Below are 17,208 nucleotides of genomic sequence, written 5' to 3' on the forward strand. Positions count from 1 at the left end.
TCCCTGATTGAAAACCAACTTGATTTGGAGGAAGATAATACCAAGAGTCATAGGCCTTGAAAATTCCTTAAGACAGTTAGCATTATTTCTCTCGTTCTGAATCAACTGGAAAGAATTGAATTATCTCACTTGGAATGCTGCCACCAGAAATCAAGTGATTTTGCAGCTTTAAGGAAAGATGAGATTTCTTGGACCCGTGTTGAAGCCTTCGGTGCAATTACCCACGATCAAGCAATCTTGTGGAAGATGGAAGATCGCAACCGCCTATCCACGAAATGCGCAAGTGATCTCATGAGAAGGATTCAATTTGATCTGCTTGCTAGTTTTTCTTCCACGATTTGCGAGGAGTACTTGATATGTAGTCTTAACTACCTGGTAGATTCTGAAGTTGCTTTGCTTTGCCTTGAGAGTGAGATCGGATTTCCAAAGAAGAAAAGTTGGGAAGGATTCACTTTATCTAGAGCCTTCCCAAAACAGTCAAATGCAAGCGAGAAACGGAATTAAATGACGAAACATCTGCCGTTCCAAGGAGGCAAGAAATATTGAGTAGTCACGATCTAGCAGACAAGTGTTCAAAATCTGCTTCTCGTTCTTTGGAAATGAAATCTGAAACAAAATTTGAAAGTCTGAAATATGAATACAAATAAGAGTTGATATACACTTCTTGGGGGACCGCTAGCGAAGGGAGCACACTTTCTACTGATTTCTAGCCTTGATTTGTCCCGGGATTCTGCATATATTAACACTTTGTTTTTCTGAATGAAGCAAACCTTGAAGCAAACAAAAGATTATTATACCTGGGCTCCTACCAAGGTAGTTTTTCGATTTAGCCCATTTACCTATCTAATTTAGTAGTTTCCAAATCAAACCATAATGATTTGTTGTATGCTGCAATTCACCTTGATTACTACCTCTTGAACAAACGGGCGCAGGTGCCCAGGTGCCATACTAATAATTACTCTAGAAACTGTTGAAAAAGACGTACGGCAGTAGGATGGATGCATCAAGTCTACAGTATTGTCCAAACCAACAAACGCTTACTTAACATTGTGGACAAATAGCTTCAAGATCATATTCATAAAGGTAAGCTCAAAATCATGTCCCATAGCACAGCGCATATCCCAAAGTCAAATCTAGGAGATGTCTAAAATTGTTGATATGTCTCGGGACTAATGAGAATGGATTGAGGCTTGAGATTTGCAGGATGAAAAGTTCATCAGAAGCTAGTCATGGTCCGTAGACATTGGCAGCTTAGAATTAATGGTCGCTCTATACTTTTTCCAAATTCAATGTTGCACGTCCCTTGATTCAACAAAGGGCAAGATCAGGATGCTGCCCAAGAAGTTTGTATGTAGAGTGATGCGCAAAGTAGATTTACCTCTATTTATAAAGAGTACCATAGCTAGGTAGTCAGTCTTTTCAGGTTGATTGTCCACTGTTGTCTAGCAATTTCCACGTGACACATCAATTAAGGTTCATGCGGCCGCTAGTATGACTTTTCTCGCGGTCTAGGTAGTATTCAGAACCCTGTCTTCAATGATAAGATCCTACAATTCAAGGATCAATATAACTTCTATTATTTCAATATGACTATCATCAATTGTACAAAGGACCTTAATCAATTGTAATTTACTTGGAACTCAATTGCTTTAAATCGTCTGGAAAATCTGCACAGTCTTTCTTTCACTTGTTCAAGTCCCAATTCTTCCTCAATTCTAATCCCGAGTATCAAAGCCTCTGGTGCTATATCCTTGTGCGCCCCGCGTTGCCCATAACCGATTTCAAGTTAAATAGCTTGCGCCAACGCGAATTCATTGCTAGTTCGACCCCAAGATTTAGGTTGTGGAGTAGGGGATTGTAGGCGATCAAAATGGTGGATTTCACGCTAGATGACGACGATCGAGGTAGTCGCGGCCCCTACTATATGTTATTGAGTGCTGACTCGCGCATCTGCCAGGGTCGAACGCGAGCTCCGACAATGAACAAGATGATATGATGGAAGATGCGGATGACCTAGACCCTGAAGTAGATGGAGACGGGGACGGGGACGGGGACGGGGACGGGGACGCGGATGGGGATGGGGATGGGGATGGGGATGGGGATGGGGATGGAGACGGGGATGGAGATGCTGATGGAGATGAAGATGTGGATGATGATGACAATGACAATGACAATGACGACGATAATGGGGAGGATGACCAAGACGATGGCGATGGTGAAGACGATTCTCCTGCGCAAATCCAGAGATCAAGTCTGCACACCTCAAACCAGAGCTCGAACTCAAACGACATTACGATGCTGGGGCGAATGAATGGTGGGGGACCTACCTCACATCCACATCCAACTTTAATAAGGACTTCCGCCTCGCCGCAACATATTTCGGCTCCATTATTATCCCCGAGATTCAGATATGAAGTTAGGCCCGAAGCACTAACTGCTTCTACCTACGATATCGTACCTACGATAGCTGCCCCACAGAGTACATCGATCAATGCGATTACCGCGACACCTGACATGAGATACTGGTTCAGTGGAGGCTCGGACTGTTTTATAAGGAAGTACAATGGTGTTGACACGGTGAATGGCAAAACATTACTGACTGTTGCTCAACGGCATCCTTTCGTTGATAGTGTGGTTAAGGCTGGCGTACTCATGAGCTACTGGGATAACGAAGAATCAACTAGAGGCCCTGGAGGAGAGGAGCCTTCGTTGTCTCCGGTCTATTCATTGGCGGTACAATCTGAGGCTCTCTGGATGTTATCTGGTCTTGAATCTGGAAGCATAAATTTACAGTCGGTGCGACATGATGAAGGGAAGAGAATTGCTGTTCTTTCAAAACATACATCTGCGGTTTCGGTACTGAACCTCGCTCGCGACGAGAGATCAGTGTTATCAGGAAGTTGGGACAAAAAGGTTTTGGATTGGGACTTGAATACCGGGTTAGTCAAACGCGCTTTCGATGGTAGTGGAGGTCAAATCTCCGCAATTGAAGTAAGGCCGGCTTCTACTTTACCTGTTCCCGAAGAGTCTGGCGTACCTACGCCTCAAAACGGAACTTTCTCTAGCAATGATGGGGAAAAGGCATTGTTGAATGGATCTTCTGGTGGTATTAATGGTACGAATGGATTTGGTGGTGACGCAGAAGGTAATGAGGATGCTCCTGGGTCGCCTGCAGATTCTCTTTTCGGGGGTGGAGATTCATTATTTGGAGACACAGATGGGCTGGGAGCTCCCTCCGGAGGGAATTTTGGCGACGATGAAGACGAATTTTCAAAGGCCCTAGATATAAACATAGATGCACGCCCAGATTCTCGAGGTGATGTGCCCATGATGGATGCACCACCTCCACCAACTGAGGAAGAAGCTTCTACTTCCCTTCAAATCCCATCTGAACAACCACATTCAGACTTATCAAATGGCTTACATCACTCTGATGAAATAATTGAAGCAAAAATAGAGCCTGAAACCCAAGATGCTGATGCGACATCTGATTCGACGTTCCTTGCTGCCTCTATCGATGGGACTATTCGTGTCTGGGATAGACGTCAGCCGAACCCAGTTGCTCGAATCTTGACTAGGACAGGGGTTCCCCCATGGTGTATGGCTGCTTGCTGGTCACCTGACGGAAACTATATATATGCTGGTCGAAGGAACGGCACAGTGGAAGAGTTCAGTTTGCATAAAGGTCTCAAGCAACCCGAAAGAACATTCAAATTTCCAAACGGAAGTGGTGCAGTTAGTGCTATGAGAGCCATGCCCAATGGCAGGCATTTGGTTTGGTAAGTTAAGCATTATCCACTGCTCCATCCACGATACTAATTATCAATAGTGCATCGCACGATATCTTACGTTTATATGATCTTAAGCAACCACAGACCAAATCACATTCATCCGTACCTTTCCTTATCGTTCCTGGTCCCCCGCGAGCTGGTGTTATAGCTGCACTTCATATCGATCCAACTTGCAAATACATGATATCAGCTGCCGGGAATCGAGGTTGGGAAGGTAGTACGACTGAAGTTATGATTGGATACGAGATCAACATTCCCACTTGAATATCTCGACTCTAGACTCTCAGTTACTGCAAAGGACTTTCATCATTTCCGTACATAAACTGGTTGCGAGGGAAGGCAGAGGTGCATTCGCATCTGAATGGACATTGTGAGCTGAACATGTGGAGAGGCTCCAATTTTATCTAGTTCTCACCGTATTTGTGCTACTCAGTGAAGCACAAAGTAATGTTTCAAGTAGGTATGATTCTTACTCGGCAACATAGAAGGAGCCGGGAATTTGGTACAGTTTATCTATGGCGTTCAGTGGATTTGGGAATACCACGGGTTGTGCATAGTGGCGTTGTCAAGATTTTATATGTTTATACATCCAGCTCGATAAGAAGATTGTAAATATTATTGATTCAATCTAGCTAGATGGTTTCTGGCCCGTTGCTGCTACCGCTGCTGCAAATGAACATGGGACAAGTGGATAAATGCTATGTAAGATTATAATGGGAGGAACCTTCATCTTTCAATACTACTGATATGTATGCACTGGTAGGCATCAGAATAGCGAAACGGAAACGGTCGCGTGTGATCATGTGCAGGACTAGTTGCGGAGCTAAATCTTTTAGACGCAACCAATATGAATTTTTAGTCCTCTTTTTCTATCTTCCTCCTCAACCTACAAACTGTCTACAGAGGCTGGTGTTAACTCTCAGCCTCATGTAGGTCTATTACACGGTGTGGTCAATCGAGATTGGCCACAAAGTCCATTGGTTGGAGCTTATCGGCTTGCAGCTCAATGATGTCGGGCGATCTTGATGCGGCGCTGTGTACAGATGACAATGATGCTAAGTTGCCGCGCTACTATTTTCCTTTCACTCATTTTGGTCAGCTGACAGCTATCAAAGCAGCTTTGAATGAAGTGTCAGATTGGATTGCGACTAGTCTACGAGGACTCGCTGAGCACGAGCAGCTCACCGATGATTTGAATATCTCTCTTAAAAGTTGCCACATTATCATTTTATTGTTAGACGACCGTGTCACCTAGTTGGCTCAAAATGACGTGGAGGGCTTGAATTTTGAAGGGAAAATCAAATATCTTTGGGATGAGGACGAAATGGGAGAACTCAACAATCACCTGAACATTCAAATCAATGCTCTTAATTTATTACTGTCAGCAATACAGTGGTATGTCCCTATGATGTTAATAACGCCAGGAAAATCATTCCAGTAGAGTATTTGAACTGCATTAAAAATATAACAGCCGGAGCTCCTTCGATCGAAATCGTTTTTTACGTTGTAGTGAAAGCAGAAACATAATACAAAAAGTAGAAGATGACCGATCTTCTTTATTCAGTCATGGAAGCAATAGCTTTGCTTCTCATCCAATGAGGCGCTTCGATGTTGAGTTCGAGTTTGATCATGAAATCGTTACCACAGATGTTTATTGGAATGCCCTGAAGTCACTGAGAGTCCTCAAAAAAGGAAAGTCAATTGCTGCCACCAAAAACGATAGAGTGGATGGAGAATCTTCGCCCTTACTGATTGGACATAGCTAGTCAGGACACGTCGAAACGAGCTCCTGAACAGGTGTTAAAAGACTCATCTTTAGGACTGTGCCAAAAGTTGACCATTTACCTTCGATTCCGGAGACACTGTACTCGACTTATACAGCTGTTCAAAGATCAGACTCGATAGAGGCAACGAAAAAGGCGAAGCTCGGCCCAAAGGCGTTCAATATTAAACTTTTAACCGATGTAAGGAGGCTATGGGTGAAACAAAAGTCATTTGACAGCGCGGAATATCCCCAAAAGTCCTGCCAATACCATAGCGATGACCCTAAAGCCACCCAAGTATTGTTATTTAGGTGTAGCAAGGGTGGAAAAACTACCCTCAAAAGATCAATTGATTTGGTTATCCATGGCATTACAATCGAGGAACTTAGGGCCTACAAGGAATTCCGTCAGTAGTCATTTTTACAGTCTCTATGTCGACATTCCATTACAGATCTGAGTGATCTGAGACTGACACGACCGAGCAGCTTTTCGATGACTTGACCCTATTTGTTCAACTGCCAGAGCTCGACCTTGGCTAGGTTCGAAGTACGTCTTACTTTTCACTAAGATTGCTGAATTCATCGGGAATATGCGGTCGCCTGTATTCATGAATTCTTTCAAAAGGCTTTTTCCTGAATTTGTGAGTGATCCCGATAATATTGATCATATTAAAAATTGTTTCTAGCAACGCTTCATGGGAGTCTTGGAAATTAAAGGGCCGCGAAAAGATATCATTTTTTTGTTTGGAAACTTGGTGGATCCTACCATGAAGACTACGAAAAGTGTTCTTGACATCATTTTTGAACATGTCGCGGATCGGAAAGTTGATAGTCCTAATGTAATCGAGAAAAGTAAGTTACTCTTGTCAGCTAGCCGTTTATGCTTAAGAATTGAAATATCTTTCAAAATTAGGACAAGATACAAACTCGATCCGCGCTCAAACTCGCAGTTTTGCCAATGAAAAACCATTCACCATAATTTAGTTCCGAGTCCGAAATTTACATCTTTTCAAATCCCATTGGATAGTTTTGCCGTGGTAACACCGTAATTCTGGAATGATGCGTACACACTGCCCCGTCTTGCTTCCAGCCAAAAAGCAATTTCCATCCAATTTAGAATGGAGAAATCAGACTGGTATTCCTCCAACAGCTTCTCGACTTTACTTCTTCGGGAACTATCGTTTGTAGCAACCCAAGCACTCGTAGGAACCAATGGCATCGTAGACGACCCTGATGGTCTGTATTGGAGAGCATCTTCCGCGAGAGAAATAGTTTCGTCAAAGTATGCCACAGATTCAGGAAGCAAAGAATTATCATCGTGTGGAAAGGCACGAAGGAAAGTATTCAGAATGTTGGTGAATGCAAGTATGAGACTATACACGGCTTGGAAGCGAGAATGTAGTGTTTTGGTATGAGGGGCTCGACCGAGATTTTCTAGAGAATGTCGCAAGGTTGAAAGGTCGATTTTCATTTGATGATAAGTAGATTTTATTACAGGCAGGTGTATCTCTAGATTTCTCAGGTACTCCGGGACTTTTGCTAAAACCTGTAGTTTTAGACTTTGAATGCCGATGGCGTTATCTCGAGCTTCTGTTAGTTTTCCTAGTCTAGCGGTCCATTGGAGCTTCGGATTTCTGATGCTTTCCATTATCTTTAATAGGTCATGAGCCAACCTATTCACGAGATTTCTTTTAAATATGGGTATTCATACCAGGGGAACGCACAGAGTCACTAGTAATTCGCTTTTAAAATTACCTTTCCAACCCTGCGCCGCACCTGCATTCAACAAATATATCAACATTTCGCCGTGATTAGTATTTTCATCACTCTGAGCCATCCACGACTAGTGGAATGTCAGTTTATCATTCCCCACATTAAGGTTACAAATTTTTTCCTCACCCGGCAGATCATCATTAAATAAAATGCACAAATAGTGTTTGCCGAATTAGCCTCTTTGGGATCATTTAACGCGACCCTTAAGGCTTTCAATCCTTTTCCATAACGCTCAAGTGTCTCTACTGATTTCTCTCCTGAGTACATCGATACATAGGATGCCGCAATAGCACTAACCGAAGCATCAAGCGCGGCGCTAGTCACAAGACGTCGAGGGATCTCTGCGAGAAAATTCCCATATACCCCTATGTCATAACGAGTATCTTTTACTTCCAGCACGGATATAAATGCTCCTGTTACTGTAGTAGTCTTGTTACTTAGAATCCGCGCTATTTGCGTATCATCGATACAGTGGTCTTCCGAACGGGGTTTCCGATTCATCTTAGTGGATTTACTCCTAACGGGCTGGGAGGCCGAGGAAGAATTATCAGAGACGAATTTAAAGCGCTTCATTCCGCTCCCTATGCATGGAATTGAGAGCCAAATACATCGAGAGCATGTTGGTTGGATTTCGTCACACTATTTTATCATTAGGATTATTCATTATTGACTAAGTCCATCAAGCAAGGTGCAGAGTAAATGAATGAACCTTTTTCTTCTGTTTGCGACATGCTTCGCATCCTTAACCTGATGGTACGCCGGCCATTGCGGGAGGTTGGGAGCGCTACATATGACTTCCTTGGGAAAGATAGAAACGTGGAGAAGGTTGAAGATTTCGCAATATGCGTTGGATGAATGAAATGCATCTGGCGGCCGTTGAAATTGATGCGGCTGTGAGATTGGAATGGAGGGGGCTTAGCGCTACTTTATGCGGGGCTTAAAGTCGCCAAGGGATGAGCGGCACGTAGCGACTATTTGGGAAGTGATATGACATAATGCAACATGTACTGCAGATCATTTAGATGTCTCACCAAGCTGAATCGTTGGATGTCAAAGTAAGCTTACTTGGAATTTTTATGATTCAGGAAATGATCGGAGAGGATACGGTGAGAAAGTGTGTATTGTAAGACTACCTTAAGGGGTAGTTGGTACTGAAAATCTTTTATTGGAATGGTGGGATGAGCATGGCTTTAAGCTTATCAGCCCTTTCTGAACGTTGTCCGACGTCATGCGGATTATGTGAGATTTATGATATATGTAGGGATGCAGAATCTATAATGAATACTTGATATTCCTCAGATAAATAACCAAGAGAAACCATCCATCTTATCTTCTCAAATAATCTAAAATTTCAACACAAAATTCCCAACCTTCAAGTGTACCTAAAATGAGCACAACAACAACGACAAAAACACCCGCCAACTCCTCACCACCCCTCCAATCCACCAATCTCCCAACCTCATCCCTATCTCCCCACCAAAGCCTCCCCATAAACTTCTCCTGGAAAACCTTCAAATCAACCATCACAACCCCGGACACCAACTCCCCGCAACCCCTCTACACCATAACCTACAAGACATTCAAACCGCATCTCGTTTTCAAATACGCAAACGAATATTCCAATTCTAATTCTACATTCGGCACCGGAACCATGCATCCCATATCCATCGATGCCGATTGCGAAGTTCGCGGTCATAAAATTAAGATTAAAGCTTTAAAGAGGTGGAAGACGGAATATGCGCATTTGTCGCATACGTTTTGTTTGGGTTCCTATACTTCTTCTACTTCTACTTCTAATATAAATTTTGATGAAGAACAACAAAAACAGCAGCAAAAACCAGTAAAAATGACATGGACAACTAGCACGGGGTGGAAAACTTGGAATTTCATCTGTCTAGATGCGTCGCAAATGCCGGTTGCGAAATTTTCGGCTAATACTTTATCGCTGACGCAGGTGGGATGTGTGGAGTTTTTGGGGGAGGAGGCGATGAGAAATGAGAGGTTTAGGGAGGAAATTGTGGTGGTGGGTCTGACGTTGATGTATACGATGTTTTTGAGGATGAGTAGTATTTTGTCGCTTGTGGGGGCGGTGTGTGCGAGGCCTGGGTGGAGAGAGGAGGAGATGGAGGGGGAGGGGGAGAGGGAGATGGGGAAGAGGAAGGGGAATGTCAAGGGTAATGGAGAGTAGATGGAGGACCACGAGGCTGTTGAAGATGAACGTTTGAATTCTTGTGATTACCAGGTTTCTGTAACTTTAGGCTTAGTTTGGGTGGAGTTTGGATTAGCCGGTTCTTGTCATTGATATATCCCTAAATTAGAGAATTCGTCAAATATTACATTGCATTTGTTACGGGACATAGTACAATCAATATTCTCACTCCGAAATGAAGTAGATTGATTCTGAAACATGCTAGCTTGTGATCAAAAGGGTGTTTATAGACCAGCAATTGTATTTAACTTAGAATCTACAGGTGAAGAGCACCTGTAGATGGGGATAGCTACTCTATACACACACAAATGAATGGCCTAGCCGCAATGGCTAGGCAAAAAGAAGTCATATTTATCCCTCCAATGATCTTACTTTACCGATAACCATTGATACCTAGTACTTGTCCGGATCTGATCCTCAGGCCACCTAAATCGTATACTAATCCCGAGTAATTATATCATGTGTGGACATGGTTAATGTACCTGAGGTTTCTTATATAGTAAGGGTGGGAGGAAAGCAGAGGTTTCCGTCACATAGCTTATTAGTCAATTTCCTAGCTTATTCGCTAATGAGCTTAATTTTGGAATGAGCTAGTTTATTGTCTAATACAACCTATTTAGATGAAACTGAGACGATTCGTAATTGAGCTAATTCGTTTATAAATATTTTTTATATATTTTTTTATTTTTTTTTAATAAATAAATTGAGATGTTACGAGTTTGCCGTCTAGATCACGTGGAAGTGCTCTAGGCTCTCGAGGTGGTTTATAACTAGGCGTCAAGCAGGGACTTAAGTAATGACAATAATGATATGCAATTCGTAACTAACAGTAGAGTATACTAAATGATTGATCTTGAGCACGAAGCTCTATACAAAGGAAATCCATCATGATTATATAGACCTTCGTATTATACATCCCATCGCCTCCCATTATGTCCCACTGCCTGTAGTTGAGTGATTCTAGGTGGGACAATATTAGGTCATGTGACTATAAACTTAGTCATCTGAGTAACTGTTAGGATTGATCGTAACACAAAATTGAAAACAAAAGAAAATAAAGAAGTCAGTTTTATAATATAATTAATCAGAGATTTATGTAACGATATTGTACTGAAGACAGCGGTTGCTTGAGGTTTCGTCTAATTGGTAATTGTAGGTTAAGGCTTTATCACTAGTATTCACTTGAAAGTGAATTCGTTACTAGATCAAGTAGAATATAGGTAAACTAATTGATAACTAAGTTGATCACGAAGCTTCTAAACTATGAAACTACTCTGACTATATAATGATCGATAAAGGGAGCCCCTAGGAGCTTTGAGGGCTCCTAGGGCTCCTTATCACGTGATTACTTTTCATCCCAAGACACTAATCCTAATAGTGAATCGTGACACTTATTTTGCAACATAGTATATTTCGGAGGGCCCCGTAACGCATTACATTCATCCCTTTCCCACCCATCTCAACCCCGCTTTCTCGGACTTCATCATCTGCAACAAAAGTACCATGGCACTATCATCAACTAAATTCCTGTACTCTTTTTTCAGCTGCTTCATGCGTCTCGTCTGCCTCTCGTACAATTTCTACTCTGTGGTTTTGAAATAGTCCCGCCATCGCTGCGACAAATTCTACTTGGCCGAATTTCTTACCAGGACATCCTTGAGGTTGGTCGGACCACTGCAAGATCTGGTGTTAGTACTTTTCTATCGATGAAGAGATTTGAGTATATATGGTATCAACGGGAAGCTTGATGTCGGATTAGAGAATAAGAATGATGTATAAAAGGAATATGAAGAATAGGGTACTCCAAATTGTGGCTCAAAATTGCAGCGCAGAAATAGATATTCAGAAGAGAATCCATAACGAGGAACTCTACTTACGGGCATGAATGAGCCTCTTGGTGGTATCCATAATCCTTCTGTCATTTCACCACTTTGGTGATTTAGGGATTTCTCAATCCATCGTGAAGGGTGCCATAGGAGTTAATCGGACCCCCAATATCGGGGATGAAATTGTATACCAAGCAAATTGGGCAGGATAATTGTATCTGGTGGTAGATATAATTGATTAGAGCGATATGTGACAGTGCGCGGGAGGTTTCCGGTCGACTTTGTGAATATCAATAATGGGTGGTAGAGGCGGAGTGTTTCGAACTGTGGTTCAGTGTGTCCAATAGTCTTCTTGTATTCCGTCCGGATGTCCATCTGTACGGCTAGTCTATGACTTTATTGGACTAATAGATTATTATCGAAATTTTAATATAAAGAATCTGGACTAGATAGTCTAATATTAAAAAGTCCGGACTGCAGTCCGAACTATAATCTGCTTGTTGAGGATAAATAATTTTAGACGAACTGTTTAACCTTCCAATGGACGGACTTAAGCTCGGCTGTTTAACTTAAAACATCTAGTCCGTCCTGCAGTCCGGACTGTTGGACACAATGCTGTGGTTATACTTTTTAGTGTATAAAACAATAACTATAAACGCCATACTTACTGTAGTAACCATACATCGATTTAATCTAGGAAACGATTCCTCATAATTCCATATAGCAGAATCTGGATCCAAGAACACTGAATTGATTTCTTCAGAGAGCCATTCTTGCACATCTGGGTGGGCAGCAAGTAGATTGATGGCCCAACAGATCGTATGGGAGATTGTATCGTGTCCAGCTAAGTTAAATAGGAACATATTTCCGGATATCTCCTCTTCCGTTAAAGCATATTGCTTCCGTCTGAGATTGGAGTCATCTGTTTTAAAATCGAGATTGGGCTGTGAGGCACCGACGAGGGAAGTCATCAAATTGGGTTTTGACTGTTTGCCTGCAGCGACGAGTTCTCTTTCTTCTTGTACCATCTCTGTCATATATGCTTTAAACTCGACACTAGCTTGAGCGACGTCTTGCCATGATTTACGGAGAAAGTGTTCACATTTTTGGAGGAATAAAGGTCCAATTATTAATATTGAAATAGCATTTCCAACGATTAAACTCAAGGAATCTTTATAGCTCATGCAATGATTTGGACCATTATCCGCATGTGACGAAGGTCTGAAGGAATACGATTTAACAACCCAGCAATTGTGATTATATTTAGAAAAAAGGTTCTTAGCATCTTGAGCTGTAGTTTAAATGGCAGCATGTCCTTGATCAGTCCAATAACGTAGCATTTCTTGAGTCTGTTGAAGAGCCTCTTGCCATACTAAATTTTTGGTCTGCTCGTTACTGAAGGGTGGTCCTGTCGCCTTCTTATGTCGAGGCCAATCCTCGTCTGACACCTATAATAATTATCTAGCTGTTTGTTTGATTTTGGCATGTATATACTTACAGTAGATATATTTGGCCCGAAGACATTTAGCATTTCTAGTCCAAGTCAGTGATTATCTAGTGACGATGTTTAATGTGAAGAAGAAACTAACCAAGAACTTCTCGTGGTTTTATGAATTCATCCGTCTCTGAACAATATCCACCAAGGTTTCGGCATCACAAATATAAAGTATATTTTTATGTGGTGTAACCATGGGCCAAACGAATGATCATGAGTTGATATTTATTTTGTTTCATCAATATTTAATACATATGGGAATGCGCTTTTTCCGTACCATTCTTTCACGACACTTCACAGTTTTTGTATGACCAAGTCTGTTTTTATAGTTAAAGTGAAGTTTCAGTTAAATGTCCGGTATATGTTTCCGTACAGCAGTAAAACAGCTTTAAAGGGAAAACAAAAGCATCATATCTCTAGAAGTAGTTGGTCCAAAATAAGCATAGGATGAAGTTGAAGGTCGCAGTTCTTCATAAATGGCAGCAATTGACGGAATAAACATGACAAGATCTTAAACAGCCTGAGCCTGTGACTCAGAGGATCGAAGCTCAACGTCTTGTCGCATATGAGGTTTCTGGGATTGGAGTAATACATCATCTGATGCAGTACCGCGGGACGTTGTCTCGGTAATATCCACGTATGCAGAAGGAGCTGTTAGGCGAGACAAAAGACCAAAGTGAACATCGAACAAACGCTTTTTCTTTTCTCTATTCTCGTCATTCCGATAACTCTCGTGTGGATCTGCAGGGGCTGGCTGAGGAATGTTGTTGCGAGCGAAAAGAGAACGGAACGAAGCAAGACAAGCGACTATGATGGCTGCAATTATTAGCGATTGAAACAAAACTCTCAAGCAACCTCCCAGATTAAAACCTACCAACGGTTTGCTCAATAAGACTCCAGGTGTATAGCCAACTCTGATCGAACAAGGTCGAATGTGGACTCCCAATGTTAACAGCAACGCGAACGATTGCGAAAATCATCGTTATTACGGCGAGTGAGAAAATGCCAGCAAATGCCAGCTTTCTCTTTTGACTTAAGCGTACAGTCCACAGGATACAAAATGGTATCGCCATAACTAGTTCGTGGTTATTTCTCTCGATTCGTATGAAGAAGGTAAATCTATTGACGTACTCATTATGTCTGTCAAGACATCCATGCTGCAATTGAAACCCAGTGTGAAGTGAGAAAATGACGCTGCAGAGGAAGATATACAATTTTCCACGATTTTTGCGAAGCTAGGAACCATACATGGATACGGAATTGTACCAATAGATACGGCCCAAGTTGCGAGAACAAACATGATCACGATGCGCCGTGGCCAGATAAAAGAATCCACGTTCTCCAACAATCGTCCAAAGAAGAGTAGGAAAGAAAGTTTGATCAACCACAAAGTACTATAGAATAGTACTGTGAAGGCCGCGGAGCCCCGCAGAGCATTTTGAGCACGAGTTTCGAACCCCTCTGGAAGGATAAGAGGACTCGTGCTCGCAACCTTGAGCAGCTCGAACATGTCTTTGCTGATATTCTGCCAGAGTATGGCAGAAGATAGAAGTAATAGCCATGCTGCAATGACGCATAAATCGTCAAGTGAAAGTCGCTTGAAAGTTCGAACTCTGACAAAGACCCTAAAGACTACAAAAAGGAAGGATAGTGCTGTACCGCCCCAAGCTACTCCCTAAAAATTACACAGTCAAATTATTTGATGTCGAAAAACACAGGGTATTGACAAAACTCACTGTAAATGTTTCGTGATTAACCCGAGGCGGGAACAAGGGGGAAGATGTTGGATTCGAAGTGCTCATCTTGGTACAAAAGTTTCTAACCGTCAATATGAAAATTTTGTCGTCAAGCACCTTGATGATACTGACAATTATTTATGAAAGTTGAGATCTTCAAGTGTGAGTCTGAGGAGTGAAGATGGTTTTCCCCCTCCCAAGAGCTGTGCCTCTCATACTGTACCCCTTGAAACATCTTAGCCCCCATTGCTGTCCAGAACTTAGAGAATGTCATTTCAAAAGGCCTCAAAGGATCACATTACAATGATTTCCTACTAAAGTGCTGACGTAGCAGTCGATATCCAGGACCCAATAAAGCAGAAAATAGAAACATTTCTACCGCAGTTCGATATTGAAATATAGATACTGGATCCGATTTCCAATCAAGTTCCAAGAACAGATCAATAAGAAGGGTCACCAGACATCGCAACTTGTAGATGCGGGTAGGACAGTTTATCTAATAGTTCATTTAATGGGTGTGAGCAACACTCGGTAACTAAAAGTATTATGTGCATGGCATATATTGATTCTTCAACGTTGACGATGAATATGCGGTCATGGTCGGCGTAATAAGCGCCGTTGTATCATGCAACTCATCAGTCCGTTTATCCGAGAAGTCAGCAAATGAAGGCTTAGGTTTTCACGCCTCCGAGACACAACTCGACGAAGTTTTCGATAAAGTCTTCATGGATTGATCGGGGAATATTTTCCACTTGGAGGCTAGCTAGATCCAAAAGACGGAGGTAATATTACAGCTCGGCAAGCATTATTGCTCTCTAACTTGAAAGACTTCAATAGATAGAGTAGAATGTTTGAAGTAACTGTGTGAACGAAGTGAATGACTTCAATTTAATTACTACTGTAATAAAGAACTAAGCGAACGCGAAAGAGACTAGCTCTTTTAGTAAGTCTATATAAGACTTACTACTTTCAATATGTAGCTAGCTCTTTAGACAGAATACAATTAGACATACAGGACCTACGTAATCCGTGGGTGCTACGTCTTCCGTATCCTTCTCGTACCAACAGTAACCGTGTAATCATATTAGGTACGCCCGAGGAGATGTTGATTGATTGATTGATTGATTAAATTAACATCTACACTGAGTCTATGACTATCTAAGACGGCTAGGAGCTTTGTAGGCTTCTAACAATAAATGGAGGGTGGCTGGCCTTATTCGACCGTAGCTAATACAGGTTGGGGAGATTGAAAGCCTCAATCTTCTAATGTTTGAATGGGGGAAGTGAAAACTAATACTAGGGAACCAAGCCCGCCTTACAGATACTCTCGTATTCAAATAAGAGGAATAACAAATGAAATGCCCGAGGAGATGTCTTTATATCATATATATTAGAAAGAACCACCTACGTGACTGTAGAAGCATCGCATGCCGATCTCCGTATTACAAGAGCAGCGCCTTACGGAGTTAATTCTGTTCTTGGTGAAGTTTTGAACTTTTATTTGAAATAGTCTTTATTGCAAGACATAACGTGGTTTAACACCGAGTGCACCACTTTTACCTCAATTTGCACTTTCTAACTCATATAATTCAACAATCATTAAATCAATCAATTAAAACTATTAAGAATCTAATAATCTAGGGTTTATTAAATTATTAGAATAGGTTCTTGAATTATGATCAGTCCCACACTTGCTACAATATCTATTAGAAGATGCTTCCCCATTAGAATTCCCGTCATTTTGACGCTCGTTGTATTGAATCTGATTATCAACCTCTTGTTGAGATAATATATCTGTAGCTTCTTGTTCAGTAAGTACTCCTTGATGTAATTGAGTCTTTTTCGCATATCGATATTTGTTTAATACTTCATTTGTCTTTTAAAATATATGATTTTCTATATTTAAAAGTATATTTTCATATATCAATCTCTTTATATCTTTAGTTAAAATTAATACAGTTTCGAATATAGATGTAGGGGAGCTTAATTGATGACGAGTCATTCGAGATTTTACTAAAATTGATTGAGAAAGAGCTTCAATTGGATTGTAAGGAATTTAAGAGATCCAAAGGTTTAAATCGAAAAGAAGGGAAGTGTGTGAACGAAGTGAATGACTTCAATTCAATTACTACTGTAATAAAGAACTAAGCGAACGCGAAAGAGACTAGCTCTTTTAGTAAGTCTATATAAGACTTACTACTTTCAATATGTAGCTAGCTCTTTAGACAGAATACAATTAGACATACAGGACCTACGTAATCCGTGGGTGCTACGTCTTCCGTATCCTTCTCGTACCAACACTTTTAGCTGCTGAGGTTCATAGTCTCTATAAAGCAAATGAAGCATTTAGTAAACGTTGGAGAGCTAGAAAAGCTTTAATACGAAAAGGAGGAGTACTTTCAATAGAAGATAAGTATGATATATTAGAACAAGAGAATGTAGAAGATCAGATACGATGCGATGAATTTACAAATGATGATTCTTCAGCAAGGAGGCAAGCTACTATACGACGATGTAGCAAATGTGGTAGTGCTTCATATAATGCACGAATTTGTCAATTAGATCCAGCATTAGTTGATCTTTGAATTGTATGTAATTTAATTCTAATTTATAGTA

General features: G+C 41.3%; 9 protein-coding genes across 9 annotated transcripts; 4 read left to right on the forward strand and 5 right to left on the reverse strand.

The window, feature by feature from the left end:
* Positions 1-1,870: 1,870 nt before the first annotated feature.
* On the forward strand, positions 1,871-4,055 carry SS1G_11615 (hypothetical protein; the record flags this gene model as incomplete). Its single annotated transcript, XM_001587572.1, has 3 exons — positions 1,871-1,904; positions 1,958-3,779; positions 3,830-4,055. 3 exons carry the CDS (start codon positions 1,871-1,873, stop codon positions 4,053-4,055), a joined length of 2,082 nt encoding a protein of 693 aa, XP_001587622.1.
* A 745-nt stretch (positions 4,056-4,800) lies between these two features.
* On the forward strand, positions 4,801-6,093 carry SS1G_11616 (predicted protein; the record flags this gene model as incomplete). The annotated part of the gene is made up of 3 exons (XM_001587573.1): positions 4,801-5,024; positions 5,611-5,851; positions 6,040-6,093. 3 exons carry the CDS (start codon positions 4,801-4,803, stop codon positions 6,091-6,093), a joined length of 519 nt encoding a protein of 172 aa, XP_001587623.1.
* Positions 6,094-6,562: 469 nt separating this feature from the next.
* SS1G_11617 (hypothetical protein) lies at positions 6,563-7,899 on the reverse strand (the record flags this gene model as incomplete). The annotated part of the gene is made up of 3 exons (XM_001587574.1): positions 6,563-7,134; positions 7,309-7,381; positions 7,624-7,899. The coding sequence occupies 3 exons, from the start codon at positions 7,897-7,899 to the stop codon at positions 6,563-6,565; spliced, it is 921 nt and encodes a 306-aa protein (XP_001587624.1).
* A 1,078-nt stretch (positions 7,900-8,977) lies between these two features.
* Positions 8,978-9,514, forward strand: SS1G_11618 (predicted protein; the record flags this gene model as incomplete). Its single annotated transcript, XM_001587575.1, has 2 exons — positions 8,978-9,166; positions 9,281-9,514. The coding sequence occupies 2 exons, from the start codon at positions 8,978-8,980 to the stop codon at positions 9,512-9,514; spliced, it is 423 nt and encodes a 140-aa protein (XP_001587625.1).
* A 1,536-nt stretch (positions 9,515-11,050) lies between these two features.
* SS1G_11619 (predicted protein) lies at positions 11,051-11,457 on the reverse strand (the record flags this gene model as incomplete). The annotated part of the gene is made up of 2 exons (XM_001587576.1): positions 11,051-11,209; positions 11,413-11,457. 2 exons carry the CDS (start codon positions 11,455-11,457, stop codon positions 11,051-11,053), a joined length of 204 nt encoding a protein of 67 aa, XP_001587626.1.
* A 57-nt stretch (positions 11,458-11,514) lies between these two features.
* Positions 11,515-11,736, reverse strand: SS1G_11620 (hypothetical protein; the record flags this gene model as incomplete). The annotated part of the gene is made up of 1 exon (XM_001587577.1): positions 11,515-11,736. The coding sequence occupies one exon, from the start codon at positions 11,734-11,736 to the stop codon at positions 11,515-11,517; it is 222 nt and encodes a 73-aa protein (XP_001587627.1).
* A 40-nt stretch (positions 11,737-11,776) lies between these two features.
* On the reverse strand, positions 11,777-12,885 carry SS1G_11621 (hypothetical protein; the record flags this gene model as incomplete). Its single annotated transcript, XM_001587578.1, has 3 exons — positions 11,777-11,806; positions 12,030-12,582; positions 12,860-12,885. The coding sequence occupies 3 exons, from the start codon at positions 12,883-12,885 to the stop codon at positions 11,777-11,779; spliced, it is 609 nt and encodes a 202-aa protein (XP_001587628.1).
* A 482-nt stretch (positions 12,886-13,367) lies between these two features.
* On the reverse strand, positions 13,368-13,836 carry SS1G_11622 (predicted protein; the record flags this gene model as incomplete). The annotated part of the gene is made up of 2 exons (XM_001587579.1): positions 13,368-13,663; positions 13,731-13,836. 2 exons carry the CDS (start codon positions 13,834-13,836, stop codon positions 13,368-13,370), a joined length of 402 nt encoding a protein of 133 aa, XP_001587629.1.
* A 1,352-nt stretch (positions 13,837-15,188) lies between these two features.
* On the forward strand, positions 15,189-17,177 carry SS1G_11623 (hypothetical protein; the record flags this gene model as incomplete). The annotated part of the gene is made up of 7 exons (XM_001587580.1): positions 15,189-15,311; positions 15,523-15,535; positions 15,573-15,680; positions 16,011-16,078; positions 16,570-16,685; positions 16,735-16,768; positions 16,833-17,177. 7 exons carry the CDS (start codon positions 15,189-15,191, stop codon positions 17,175-17,177), a joined length of 807 nt encoding a protein of 268 aa, XP_001587630.1.
* Positions 17,178-17,208: the final 31 nt, after the last annotated feature.

This window comes from Sclerotinia sclerotiorum, genomic scaffold (assembly GCF_000146945.2).
Source record: "Sclerotinia sclerotiorum 1980 UF-70 scaffold_18 genomic scaffold, whole genome shotgun sequence".
NCBI lineage: Eukaryota > Fungi > Ascomycota > Leotiomycetes > Helotiales > Sclerotiniaceae > Sclerotinia > Sclerotinia sclerotiorum.